The sequence below is a fragment of the Ahaetulla prasina genome, chromosome 4, assembly GCF_028640845.1.
Source record: "Ahaetulla prasina isolate Xishuangbanna chromosome 4, ASM2864084v1, whole genome shotgun sequence".
NCBI lineage: Eukaryota > Metazoa > Chordata > Lepidosauria > Squamata > Colubridae > Ahaetulla > Ahaetulla prasina.
In genome coordinates this window covers 69,083,404-69,098,604 of record NC_080542.1, presented here as the reverse complement: position 1 = coordinate 69,098,604, position 15,201 = coordinate 69,083,404, and the positions used below count along the sequence as shown (strand labels likewise).

The window sequence follows — 15,201 nt, the reverse complement described above, 5'->3', positions numbered from 1 at the left end:
AGCATTAGGCTCTTCTCCAGTGAATCCTTCTTTCTCATTAGGTGGCCAAAGTATTTCAGTTTCATCTTCAGGATCTGGCCTTCTAAAGAGCAGTCAGGGTTGATCTCCTCTAGAACTGACTTGTTTGTTCGCTTTGCAGTCCAAGGGACTCGCAGGAGTCTTCTCCAACACCAGAGTTCAAATGCCTCAATTCTTTGGCGCTCAGCCTTTCTTATGGTCCAACCTTCACAGCCATACATTGGAACTGGAAAAACCATAGCTTTGACTATACGCACTTTTGTTGGCAGGGTGATGTCTCTGCTTTTTAGTACACTGTCTAGATTTGCCATAGCTTTCCTCCCCAGGAGCAAGTGTCTTTTAATTTCTTGGCTGCAGTCCCCATCTGCGGTGATCTTGGAGCCCAGGAAAATAAAATCTGTCACTATTTCTTCACCATCTATCTGCCAGGAATTGAAAGGGCCAGATGCCATGATTTTAGTTTTCTTAATGTTGAGTTTCAAGCCAACTTTTGCACTCCTCCTTCACCCGCATCAAGAAACTCTTTAGTTCCTCTTCGCTTTCTGCCATTAGAGTGGTATCATCTGCATATCTGAGGTTGTTGATATTTCTTCCGGCAATCTTAATTCCAATTTTTGATTCATCTAGCCCCACCTTTTTCATGATGTGTTCTCATGATATAAGTTAAATAGGCAGGGTGATAGTATACAGCCTTGCTGGATTCCTTTCCCAATTTTGAACCAATCAGTGGTTCCGTGTCCAGTTCTCACTGTGGCTTCTTGACCCGCATACAGGTTTCTCAAGAGACAAGTAAGATGGTCTGGTACTCCTATCTCTTTAAGAACTTGCCACAATTTGTTGTGATCCACACAATCAAAGGCTTTAGCATAGTCAATGAAGCAGAAGTAGATGTTTTTCTGGAACTTCCTAGCTTTCTCCGTGATCCAGCGTATGTTGGCAATTTGATCTCTAGTTCCTCTGCCTCTACGAAATCCTGCCTGTACTTCTGGTAGTTCTTGATCCACATATTGCTGGAGCCTAGCTTGTAGGATTTTAAGCATAACCTTACTAGCATGTGAAATGAGTGCAGTGGTGCGATAGTTTGAACATTCTTTGGCATTGCCTTTCTTTGGAATTGGAATGTAAACTGACTTTTTCCAATCCTGTGGCCATTGTTGAGTTTTCCAAATTTGCTGGCAAATTGAGTGTAGCACTTTTACTGCATTGTCTTTTGAATAGCTCAGCTAGAATATTGTCTCCTCCACTAGCTTTGTTGTTGCTCAGATTTCCTAAGGCCCATTTGACTTCACATTGTGGGATGTCTGGCTCAAGGTCATTGACCACCTCATCATGGTTATCAGGGATGTTAAGCTCGTTCTTGTATAGTTCTTCTGTGTAATTTTGCCACCTCTTCTTAATCTCTTCTGCTTCTGTTAGGTCCCTGCCACTTTGGTCCTATAACATGCCCGTCTTTGCATGAAATGTTCCCTTCATATCTCCAATTTTCTTGAAGAGATCTGTGGTCCTCCCTATTCTATTGTTTTCTTCTATTTCTTTGTCCTGTTCATTTAAGAAGGCATTCTTATCTCTTCTAGCTATTCTCTGGAATTCTGCATTCAACTGGGTGTATCTTTCTCTTTCTCTCTTGCCTTTCGCTTCCCTTCTTTCCTCAGCTATTTGCAGAACTTCCTCCGACAGCCATTTTGCTTTCTTGCATTTCTTTTTCTTTGGAATGGTTTTAGTTGCTACCTCTTGTACAATGTTGCGAATTTCCGTTCGTAGTTCATCAGGCACTCTGTCTATCAGATCTAATTCTTTAAAATAAATCTATTTGTCACCTCTACTGTATATTCATCAGGGATATGATTTAGTTCATACCTGAGTGGCCTGGTGCTTTTCCCTACTTTCTTTAGTTTAAGCCTAAATTTTGCAAGAAGAAGCTCATGATCTGAGCCACAGTCAGCTCCTGGTCTTGTTTTTACTGATTGTATAGAGCTTCTCCATCAGTATATCCTAGGTCTCTGAAAAATCTACTTTTCAGCAAATAGTCTGCAATTATTTCTCTTCATACAATTAAAATTTATTACTTGCCATATTTTACAAAAATAAAAAGAACTTTATGCAAAAAAATGATTGTTTAAAGAGTGAAGAACTAGCGTTGCAATACACTGTGATTATAGATTTAATTTAATGATGCTTTTTAAGCACTTTTTACAATTTTTATCTTCTTTCTGTTGCAGTACTTTTTAATTAAGATAAAATGTTGTAGCCAACAAGTTATATAGTTTTATTAGGCAAACAAAAATTCTCTACTGATGGGATATTCTTACAATTTAAAATTAATTTGGTCTTTTTAAGTATCTCTAATTGTGTAGATTTGAGTGGCATTGTTTTAATTAAATCCATGTCTGATGCAGTAACCTTTGTAGTACTTGTTAATTTTATGACATATTTTATTTTTACATAGCCGCATATGTGGGAGTCCTTGTCCTGCAGTATGGCCTGATGTTATAAAATTGGCATATTTCAATACCATGAAACCAAAGAAGCAATATCGTCGAAGACTGAGGGAAGAGTTTGCTTTGTAAGAATTTAACTATTTAAATATAATATGTTTTCTCCCCATTCATGAATTTATTTTATCTTCATATCCTGTATCTATATAATATCACCTTTAAAAGAAGCAGAATTTATAGACAACAAAAGATATCCGGCCTAGGTAGACCCAGATCAGGAAACAACAGAGAGTGGAACTAAATTTTATTGAGATAAACTGTAGTAATACAAATGTTGCATGTCTACTTATGTTTTACATTCCCTTTCATCCAATCTAAGTCTTTTCCCAAGCCTTCCCAGAGTTTAAGGAATGCTTTTGCCCTTATTTTATGCGGGCTGTGACTTTACTTCGATCTATTTTCATAGGTCTCCACACATTTTTGTATGATTCAAAAACAATTCTGAAAAGTGGTCTTTATTTAGTTAAATTGTTATTCTCTACATAGAGAGAAATAAATAAATATTACATGTGAGACAAATACTATTTTATTTATTAGAGCAGGGGTAGACAACCTTTTTATACCTACCGCCAACTTTTGTATCTCTGTTAGTGGTAACATTTTCTAACCACCCACCAGTTCCACAGTAATGCGCTGTGTATCGTTATCTGCACATGCTTCTTGTGCATCATGGATTGGTTGGGGGGGCGCTGGCTACCAGGTCTGCTTGTCTGTTACAGCTGGGTGGTGTGGGGGGACATGCACGAGCTATTCTGGGATGAGACTCTTGCTTGCGGTCTCACTATAGCGCTATTTAGTTTCACTTACATAACATGAACTAAACTTATGCACGGGCGATACAAATAGTATATTTTCAGAAATTTAAATTGTCACGCGGAATTTTATGAAAACCTAATGAAAATGTTTTTAAATAATGCTATGAAAATTTTTAAAGAAGTCAATTAAATTAAAAAAAAGGAAAGTGCTTCAGTATCAGACAAAACCTCTAGTGCCCACTATGAAAGCTGGAACGCCCACTAGTGGGCAGTGGGGACCAGGTTGACTACCACTGTATTAGAGTAACTTGTGAGATGGGTGACCATATCAATTTTATAAATAAATAAGGATATTTTAATGAATTTAACAGAAAAATAAGTCTTGAAATCAGCTCTTCAGTTATCTGTGTTTACTTATCTATATAATCCCATCATTTGTTACACACTTTTGTTAATGATGGATGAGCATCTTAAAGCCACTGCAAAAGAACTTCATATCCTATCCCTCCAACTTGGTCCTGTTAGACCTTTCTACCTCTTTGAGTAAAAAAAGATGCTAATAAAAACATTCCTTCAATATTGAGAAAATATGGCATTTACTTCTTGGATGGCTCATAACATTGGGAGCAAAATATTGCAACAAAATTTCTTTCTGTACTTCTGAACTCTTTAATTGATGTTTTGGATGTTAGTCACAGGCCTCAAGAAATCTATGTGATCACGTAATATCATTTACATCCTCCACATGATGTATTTTTCTGATCCAAACTTGAGTCTTGAATTTTTTTCTTCACAAGTAAAATTCTGTATGATACTGCTTTGATGTGTTTTTGGGTCATAATTATGAACCCATATTTAATCAGCTGTTACAATGTAAAATTTTTGAAATCCTTAACTTTATTCTTATAGAATGGTAAAAGTTGCTGGTAAATTTCAGTTCTTAAGGCATTCATCTTTGCCATCAAGCATGAAAAGAAGCTATCTGGCACAATCTTCTTAAATTGAAGAAATCAATAACATGACCAATGTGTTCCTGTGAAATGTCATGTTTGATAGCAATTCCTCTTTGAGTGTCGGCCATTTGTCAATTCATCTACATTTCTCATATGAAATTTATTAATTGTTTAGTTCAAGTTGTGCTGTTGTTCAAGCAAAACACTTTTGCACAGTTTACCATTTTTACAAAAAAAATTTGGTCCAGCATGCAGTTTTCATGTCACTGTCACTGGCATAAGCATTTGGAATTGAATTTCAGTTGGAGTATTCCTCTAGCAGTCAAACATTCAATTAAAGCATGTTCCTTAAAATGCTGTGACAAATGCTCATTTGAGTCTTCTGTTTCACAAACAATAACAATATAACTGTTTCACATAGCAATTTCCACCAACTGAAAGGAAAGAACAGATACTAAAGAATTTGTCAGAATTTCTAGTGTCATCTGACAACTTTTGAGGCATTACTTTTCATTCAGACTCATATTGTTATATTTAACATTTAACATTTAGCATATACATTATATTTTTGAAGGCTTTGAATGAATATTATTTTGTTTTCTTGACTTCCTTTTATTTATTTTTTACAGTATTCCTGTAGCTGCACTAGATCTCTTTGATTACATGCTTGCTCTTGATCCCAGCAAACGCTGCACAGCGGAACAGGCACTTCAGTGTGAATTTCTGAGAGATGTGGACCCTTCAAAGATGCCTCCACCAGAGTAAGTGTTTCTTAGTTGAGTTTATTTTCTACAAAATAAAACTGTTTGTGAAACAGAAACCAGATATACATATATACTCATTTTTTGTTGCACATTGGATCAAGGTTTACTACATATTATGACTGCATTGTCTAAACGTATTGTTGAAATTGCATTTATTAATCTCCTAAGATTTTACAGTACCAACAACCATAGAACTGAACCCAGAGAAGGACTAAGTGTCTCAATAGGTTCACTTCAGCATACCACATTAACTTAGCAAAAACATATCTGGAAAATATTTCAAACTTTATCTGGAAAAGTCTACAACCCAGTTGTGCTATAATATGCATTCCCTACCCAAGACACACTTTTGTATTTGTTTACCTTCTTGAAAAATAAAACATAATTCACACAGAAATATATAGAAACAACAATTCGGAACTTTAACGTCTCAGTAACAAAGGATTTAAAAGTAAAAATAAGTTTAGCTAATCGACAAGTAGCAGTCTTTTTGTTTTTAACCACATATTTTTATTTAACTGAAAATGATGGACTCAAGATCGGCTCCACTTGTCTGCAAATTTGATTTTAGGGGTGGAATTAGTTTTCTTCATCTTATACAACTAGACTAGTTTTGTGATTCTCACTTATAGTCAAGCAGTCGTCTTTTTCTCTGATCTTCAAGGATGTGTTCAAGTTTCTCCCATTTGCTTTGAGCAACTTAATGACAGTGATTGAGTGGCTATTTTGCATGGTTAAAAAACGATGAGGTAATATGCACATATCATTTAGTGAATTCCTTTTCCTGATTTCCTGAAAGTAATAGGTACTTGGTAGAAAAGTCTCAGGACAGTGATCAGGTGCCCAGGTAGTTAGTTCTTTTTGATCCAGAGACAGTGAAAATTCCAGAAAGTAAGAGGTTTTTAAGCTTTATTATTAGCTAAAAGCATACAGAATTAAAAGTATAACCTACATACCAAGTTTTTATAGTTATCAAGAGCTCCTTAATAACAACAGCAGACATACCCCAAGGATGTCAGTTTTCATAGTGCTAGATTCTGTGCAAAAGCTTCAACAATTTACAATTTTAATCAAATCCTGGCTTGGTCTGTCAGCTGGCTGTGTTCTGTCCCCCTCACCTCAGTCCGAGCGATGACTTAATTAGCCAGCAACTATCAGCTCGGGCAGCAAACTAGCGAGCATCTGCCAAGTGTCTCTGTTATCTCTCTTGATGCCGATGAGTCAACGAGGAACAAACCGTTCAGAATGCGGCTGCGCGGGTGATAGAGGGAGCCCCCCGTGGCTCCCGCGTGACACCTATCCTGCGCAGACTGCACTGGCTACCTGTGGCCTTCCGGGTGCGCTTCAAGGTTTTGGTAACCATCTTTAAAGCACTCCATGGCATAGGGCCGGGTTACTTACGGGACCGCCTACTGCTACCGAATACCTCTCACCGACCCGTGCGCTCTCACAGAGAGGGACTCCTCAGGGTGCCGTCAGCTAGGCAGTGTCGTCTGGCGACACCCAGGGGAAGGGCCTTCTCTGTGGGGGCTCCCACCCTCTGGAACGAACTCCCCCCAGGACTTTGTCAACTTCCGGACCTCCGAACCTTCCGCCGCGAGCTTAAAACATATTTATTCATTTGCGCAGGACTGGACTAGGTTTTAAATTTATATTGATTTTAATTGGTTTTAGTATTTATATCATTTTAATTACCGTATATACTCGAGTATAAGCCGAGTTTTTCAGCACATTTTTTGTGCTGAAAAACGTCCCCTCGGCTTATACTCGGGTCTATACGGCTTATACTCAAGTTTTGTTTTTTAAGCCCTCGGCATACTCGATATATCGGCTTATACTCGAGTTTTTTTCTTTTTCACATTTTACGGACTGAAGCCCTGCGGTGCAGTGAGAGGCGGGCGGGGAGCCGCCAGCCTTCTCAGCTGAGGAGGAGGTTTCAACCGGTAGGTGCCTCATTTCCCACCCTCGGCTTATACTCGAGTCCCCAGTTTACCCCAGTTTTTGGGGTAAAATTGGGGACCTCGGCTTATACTCGGATCGGCTTATATTCGAGTATATACGGTAATTTGGCTTTAGAATAAGTTTTTTAATTGTGATCTTAATCTGTATTTATATGTTTTTTATTGGCCTGTGAACTGCCCTGAGTCCTTCGGGAGATAGGACGGTATACAAATTTGATTAAATAAATAAATAAATAAATAAACAGTACTTCAGCTCTAGTTAAGCAGTTGATTTGCTTGCCACGAAGTGGTATAGCAGCTCTTGCTGCTTTTATATCCTGTGGGGTGTGGCTCCATGACTCAGCACTTCCTAGGCCTGCCCACCTTTGCTTCTGTTGTTCCCGCCTCTCCTGCCTATGAAACCTAGGGTCCAGCCAGGCCTGATTGCCATCAGCTGGGTCTGTAGGCGTGGCCTGGGGGGGAAGAGTCAGGGGACGGAGGCCTCGTTATCTCTTCCACTTGGCCTGCCTCTGGCTCCTGGAGCTGAGCCAGGGAAGCCGGTACTCCAGAGGTAAGTCTTGATGGCCCTTCCCTCTCACTTTCCGAGTCACTTTCTGGCAGGGGGCCCGGCTTGGGGGGCGCAGACACAACAGGCTGATATGTTGACATGCCTCTCTTGTGTCCAGATAATGGCTTCTTGAGCTCTCTTTCATAATAGTTAACTACTGGCTTTTAACATTTTTGTGGCCTCCTTTTTAAATTTTGTCACTCAAGATCCTTGTGGTGATTACTCTGTGCTGAATAACTATAATTTCTTTCTTGATAGTCTTCCATTATGGCAAGATTGCCATGAACTGTGGAGTAAGAAACGTAGAAGGCAAAAGCAAATGGGCATGACTGAAGATGCAGCTAAAGTTCCAAGAAAGGATTTATCTTTGGGGATGGATGATAGCAGAGCCAACACCCCCCAGGGTTTGCAGACCTCTTCACAACTGAAGATGCAGGGCAACTCTAATATAGCACTTGGTAATGTTTTCATTTTTCTTTACCAAATATAAGGTAGTCCTTATTTAATAACTGCCCACTTAGTAGCCATTTGAAGTTACAATGGATCCTCCAAAAGATGGCTATGACATGCTAATGGTAGCACTCCGCTACAGTTTCTAGCCTTTATGGCCAGTTGTAACATTTCCTGGTCATATGATGCAATTTATACCAATTTTGCAAGAAGCTGGCCTTTTCAGTCAGTTTCTGTGAAACATACTCAAAGAATTCATTGATTCACTTAACAACAGCTGCAAAAAATGTTTTAAAACTGATTGATCACATGAGTGCCTCAACTTATGACCATTATGTTTTATGATGTAAATTCCAGGCTCCCTTATGGTCGTAAATTGAACCTGTAACTTAAGATGGACATTATATTTTTTAGAAGAGGTCATTTAGACCAAAAGAAACCCTGGAAAAGAAATAAATTAGATAAAATACAAAAGAATCCAAAGATCAGGCATTCAAAACTTGGAAATTGACTAGAAGATTAATTAGTATATACTATAAAGTATTTGTCTGAATAATGTGATACTTTTTATAATAAGAATCCTTACTGGGCTTTTTTAATTCTTTTTTTCCTGTCAATTACTTACCCACTTTATTTTATTTCTTCAGTTGGGTTCTACCTTAGATTTCCTTTACCATTGCAATTAACTACTATTTCCTCATGCTACTTTATAGTAAAAGGAAGGAGAGTGTGTGACAGTGAGATTGATTGTTTGATAAATGGAAATTAATGTTTAAGAGGCTAACTTTATTTTAGAGGCAAGTGATATTAAGCACTAGTTATTAATTCAATTAATTTACATTTGTTTATTTATGCATGTTTGCTTCTTTGTTAGTACTCCCATCTTTCCTGGACCTTTCTACTGCTTTCCTTCCCTTTATATTTTTTTAGTGAATACTGTTGATTTTGCATTTCCCCCATTATCTCCCATCCCAGAATATTTGTGCCTGAAATATATATGCCAGGTAAAATCTGGCTATTCTTTTCATAAATTTGCCCTGCAAATAGTAAACCTTGACTTTTGAAATTAGAGAAATCATTTTATTTTTTTCCTCAATAGTTGTGATGCTGGAAAAGAATTCATTAATTGCTGTTCCTGAGACATTATCAAAATAGATTATTTTAGGCATGTTGCTGTATTTTCATTCTTAGATATGAATCCCAATAATAAAGAATTGTAACATCTATTTCTTAGGGATACAAAATACACTCAAAATAACCATTTAATAATTTAAAAATACCCCAGAAGTTATTCTGTCTTGGAATACTATGTTTCCCTGAAAATAAGACCCTGTCTTACATTTTTTGAACCCTGAAATAAGCGCTTGCCCTTATTGCCATGCACTCAAAGTCCGATTGGGTTTATTATCAGGGGATGTCTTATTTGTGGGGGAAACAGGGTAGCTATTTCAATTTTTATTTCAATTTTTTATTGGTTTATCATAATATAAAATATAAGGGAAAATGAAAATAATGGGAAACTAGGAGATTTAAAAGAGAAGAGGAGAAAGTGTAGGGTAAAAGAAAAGAAAGAAAGAAAAGCATTGACTTCCAATGTTTTTTAGCACAACAGATAATAGTAACACTACAGCCTTGACTTGTTACTTTTAGACAGTAATATATATTAGCCGTTTCTAGAATAACAAACCCATCTAATCAATAAAATCCTAAATTAAAGTTTCATTTTTTTGAACTCAAGAAAACAATCCAGAAGCGATTTCTAAATGGAAACAAAGTTAGATTGTTCTTTTCTTTGATTACAACAGTCAATTTAGCCATCTCTGCTTTTTTCCTGTTATGGGAAGTAATAAATAGTTCTATTTACATTTATTAATCTTTGTAGACTATCATCATTTATAGTAGTGATGACAAACGTTTTCCGCACTGAGTGCCCAAACTGGAATGTGTGTGCATGTGCACACGCTGGAACGCCAGAAACTCAAGAGACCAGCTGGCTGGTGCGTGCCTGCCTGTTTTGGGGGCGTTTTGAGGCTGTTTTTCAGGTCGTTTTCCGGCCTGTTTTCTGGCCATTTTTGGGCCATTTTCAGGCAGTTTTTGGGCCATTCTCAGGCCATTTTTTGGGCTGCTTCAGGCCATTTTTCGGGCGAAAAATGACCTGAAAACCGCCACAAAAAAGCCCTGTTTTGGGGGCGTTTTCAAGCCATTTTCTGGCACTCTGGTGCCCACACTAGAAACCAAAAGAGCAGTTGGTGATGGCACATGTGCCCACAGAGAGGGCTCTGCGTGCCATCTCTGGCACACATGCCATAGGTTCGCCATCACGGATTTATAGTAACAAAATTCACTTTACTTCTTCAAATTATTTAACCTTAAAGGGAAAACTTATATAAATTTAATAAATGGATAAAATGAAAAAAACAAAACAAATAGTTTACCTTATTGCCTATGAATGCTGGAAAATATAAATATATGCCTGATAGATATATAAAATTGCTTTATTTGTATTTTAATTGATTTCAAAAAATATATAGAACTTTCAAGTGAAGTAGAAGACAGTAGAAGTGGTTCTTGTTTTAAAATAAACTTTATTTTCCAAGCTTAACTTGAAAAACAAAAGATTATTTGTATGTGAAACTCTGCCTCTACAATGAAAGCAAAATGTTCATTCTCCCATATTGAAGAAACGTCAAGAATGTTCTTAATATCTAACCGCTGTTTAAGTAGTCATTGAAGTGGGTCATGGTCAATTGCATTTTGCTTGGGACTTTAAATATGAGCATACTAAGTGCCTCCTTTCTGTTTTTCTTGCTACTTTCAGTGAAAGCAGGTGGTCAGCCACTAAATCAAAATGAAGTGGCAATTCTCCTAAATCTGCTCCAGTCTAAAACTAGTATTAATATGGCACAATTTGCTCAAGTGCTAAATATTAAAATGAATCCTGAGACTGAGCAACAACTGAATAAAATAAATCTGCCAGCTGGCATTTTGGATGTGGCTGAAAAACAGTCTGAACAACAGCAGCAGCAGCAGCAGCAGCAACAACCGCCACCGCCACCACCACCACCGAAGCCACCACTGCCTCCCTCACCAGACAAAGAGCCTTTAAAACAAACAGCAACACCACAGTTTTCTGTGCAAGCCACTCCATTGACCCAAGCTAAAGTTGACACAGAAGTTACCCAAGCAGCTGTGCAGAGTGCATTTACAGTTTTGTTATCTCAGTTATTAAAGGCTCAACAATTGAAGCAAAAAGAAAATTTCTTAGAAGAAAAGGAAAATGGATCAGGAAATGACATATCATTACAGTCAAGACAGCCTCCAGAACCAAGTACCCCAGCATCTGGCAATTGGGAAGATGTAGAATCTCCGGCATCTGTTTATCCCCATCTTATTAAATCATTATACACATGTGCAGGTATGAGTTTTGGTGTTAGGAAAATTATATTTAGGCAGGTGGGTAATTTATATGATAGAGAATGTCAGGCTTACTATTGCTTCTCTCAAACACTTGGATTAGAAATTATTTCTTGAGTGATTTTCTTAGGTTGCTTCAGTTGCTAATGACTCTTAAGTGGCATGTTAAAGTATTATTATTCTGTAATAAAGATTAACTTATTTTTCAAAAATTCCTGTGATACCAAATAAAGAATACATTAGAAATTTATAGAATTCCTTTATTGACATTTATATTTTCCTTTTAGTAATAGTTATTTGTAGCAGCATACAAATATATTTTCCAGATACTATGAATACAGAATCAATGCATTTCTGTGTCCGTACTCTGAATTGGCTCTAGAGGAAATTGAGCAGAATGGTATCCATACACATCAGCTTTGCTGATTCCTTCCCTTAAATCCCATATGTCTTTTCCTGGGAAATCTAGAGTCTCAAGAAGAATGTGAGATAGGGCAAAAAGGACTTCAAATAAAGGAATTTGGAGAAATTTGGCAGAAGAATTTCCTATGTATTATTTATTTTTAAATTTATAAGGCTGCCAGATTCCATTGAGATTCTGGGGAGAGTGCAGTATTAAAACAATTAAAAAATGCAACCAAAGAACAACAGGGATCTGGAAATAATCCTAGCCCCCTTCACCTCCCACAACTCTAAACATAGTCGTACAATATTCACTTTGTCTTAAGACCAGAGGAAAGACCTTTTAAAACAAAACTCAGGATAGGGCCAAATGAATTTTTGGTAGAATATTATTTTGGACAGCAGGTGCACGTTTGGACAGAGAAGCATATTTCTGAAAGTAATTATGTTCAAACAAGACTTTGCTTGATCCAACCTTTAACACTTAATAAATATTCTCTATCGTTAACTGTATATTTAATCCTAAACTATATTTCTAGCTGCATATTTAATCCTAACTATTTCAAAATTAATTTAGGACAAGATGACTTGGTGAGACCCCCTGAAATGAAACCTCAAACCCCAGAAGAACGTCCTCGTATCTTGCCACCAGATCAACGACCCCCCGAGCCCCCTGAACCACCACCAGTTACTGATGAAGACCTCGATTATCGGACAGCAAATCAACACTTACCTTCAATTAGTAGCTCTTCAGGGATGGATCCTCATGCTGGAGTAAAAGCAGCTCTTTTAGAGCTGCTGGCTCATCACCAAGTTCAAACATCTGAGAAACCAGCAACATCTAATGTGGAGTTCCAGTCAAGAGATTCCTTTATAGCAGGTCCAGACTATAAAGATAGTTTTGCATCTACTACGTTCTCCTGTGCCCACTATAGTGGTAGTGATGGAATAGGAAATATATCATCTGGGACATTAGAAAGGGCAAATTTTGTTGGAAATTCAGATGTTCAACACTTGGAGAACTATAATATTGCTTCATCTCATTCAAATAGTGCCCTTCCAACTCCTGCCTTTTCAGAACCATTTCATAGTTCAATAACTCATTATGGAGACATTTATCTCAACAGTGGTTCCATGCTATTTAGTGGTGATAAGGATCATAGATTTGAATATAGCCATGGTCCCATCACAGTACTGGAAAACAGTGGTGATTCAGTTGGAAGGTCTGCGTCTGAAAGTACTCATTCTCATTCTTTGCCTTCAAAGATGCAGAACTATAGCTATGGAAGTAATTTACAAGAACCTCCTGCCAGTGTGAGCCACATTCATGGAGAAACTTGGACTTCCCCTGCTCAAGGACCTGGATATTCACAAGGATACAGGGGACAAATTAGTACATCCGCTATCAGAGGTCGAGGCAGAGGATTGCCATACTAAGCTTCTGTTCTTTCCCCCTTCCCCTTGGCCCTCAGGCACGTCATTTGTATCCTGGAAAAACTTTTTTAACTGTGATTTCAAACAGCAATCCAACAGACTTGAATAATGTTAATTCAGCAGCTTTATTTTTATTCAGAAAAGGATCTTGCATACAATAAGAAATTGCTTACAATTCATGCTGTTCTGAAAATCCAGATAATTGTACATCTTTCAAATTCTAGCTATACATTTTATATTTTGGCAGTTCTAAGTCAATGCTAAATTTAGGAACATCAGCTTTTTAAGGCACACTACTAAGATCTGAACTATGCACACACTTTGTGCTTTTTTTGTAAGTTTGGACCAACTTTTATGTAAAAATTTTACAAAACCAAAACAGGGCACTGATTTATTTGGTATTTCTTTTTACAAAACTACCTTTAGTCAATAAGTTACTATCAGTCTTTGCACTGCTTTCAGTGTTATCTATGGAAAGTGTTTGTGCTCATTTCAGACAATAAAATACAGTCACTCTTGATACTATTTATACATACTTTGACATTGATTTAATTTACTTTCACAGTTGTTTGTCTAGTAAAATATCTAATCCATCTTCCCAACATTTGTATAAGTATCTATTTTACTTGAATGGTAAGTGCCTTAATGATGTAATCTTAAGGTCTGAAGAACATTTCATTAAATTCATAAGGTTATTTGAAGGTAATTTGTATTTTGGTACGAAATACTATTAATATTTACACAACACCGATGCTAACTTAAGGATAAATGGGACAGAATAGTGTCTTAGGAATTTTCATATCCTATTAGGTGATATATTTGTCTTCTTTTTTTCCAAAATTATAACCGTCCCCATATTTAATTAAATGAAATTACATGAGAATGTATGGATAATAATGAAAAGGGTAGGTTTCCTTCAGTTTTCTGTACCTTTTAACTACTCTACCAAATAAAAATTAGTGTCCTGTTTTATTCAAAACAGTCTTTATTAAAAACAGATAGCATTTTGTCACTATCTTCTAATAAGTACTTTGCTCATTTTAAATGTAGCTGCTGTAGAATGTAACTTTGGTTACATAAACAATTAATGCAACTGAAATTTTATAGAAATTAGGATGATGTCAATCAGTTCTGTATTATATTATTCTACTAGTCTATTCATTTAATTTGAATAGGTTTTTAATTCATTGTATCTTCATTTGCAAAGGAGGGAAAACAAGGTCCCCAAAAATCAAATTCTGGCTTCTGGAGAAGCTTTCTGGCATTATATATTTGTTTTTTGAAAAGAAGAGAAGCCCCTCTTTTTGAGAAGAAGAGAAGCCCGCTGGCTATGATTTTTCTACACAGAAATGTTTTTAAATGACCATATTGAATTGATTGGCAATTGACAAGCTAATGCATACATGTACCGGTAGCTATTTTCTAAAAATATAATTACATGTAATTTACATGTATTCTCAGCTAAGTTTATTAGAAGCAATTCACAAACTATTGCTTCTTTTAAAAAAAAAAAATGAGTACTGCATTTGTAGAGTGTCAAATATGTGTGAACTTTCCTGTAAATACAACTATGGTCATCATCAGTAGAGAATTCCTGACTGAAAATAAAAACAGCTAAACTGGAATAAAATATTTTGTAATTTTAGCTGTTAATGTTGATATTTCAGATAAAAGAACAGTGGCCTGGAATGGGTGTTTCTGAATAACCTTGTTTAGTAAAAGTAAACATCAACATCAATATCTTTTTGATAAAATTTGTTTGATATTCAGATTTTGGATTAAATTCCTAGTGATCATTTTGATTGTTTATTAGTTCTCACATGAGTCTTATATATTACAAGGACTGTGTTAAGAAAACATGTCAAAAGTTCCAGATCAGACAAAATGGTCTATTTTTCTTTGTTTTTATTTATACAGTATTGGTCATACAGTGCTAACAGGAAATTCAGAAGTTCTAACATATTTTCATGTACATTTCTTAAAATATATCAAACTTAATTAAGGCCAG

The 15,201-nt window shown here is 36.6% G+C and overlaps 1 protein-coding gene across 1 annotated transcript in view; it reads left to right on the top strand.

The window, feature by feature from the left end:
* The window catches only part of CDK13 (cyclin dependent kinase 13), a 76,561-nt gene extending 62,843 nt beyond the window's left edge, over positions 1 to 13,718 (top strand). The window contains exons 10-14 of the mRNA XM_058180802.1: positions 2,465 to 2,581; positions 4,851 to 4,982; positions 7,752 to 7,951; positions 10,762 to 11,358; positions 12,337 to 13,718. Of these exons, the coding sequence (XP_058036785.1) occupies positions 2,465 to 2,581; positions 4,851 to 4,982; positions 7,752 to 7,951; positions 10,762 to 11,358; positions 12,337 to 13,196 (1,906 nt within the window). The 3' untranslated portion in view covers positions 13,197 to 13,718. The remainder of the gene's footprint in view (positions 1 to 2,464; positions 2,582 to 4,850; positions 4,983 to 7,751; positions 7,952 to 10,761; positions 11,359 to 12,336) is intronic.
* Positions 13,719 to 15,201: the final 1,483 nt, after the last annotated feature.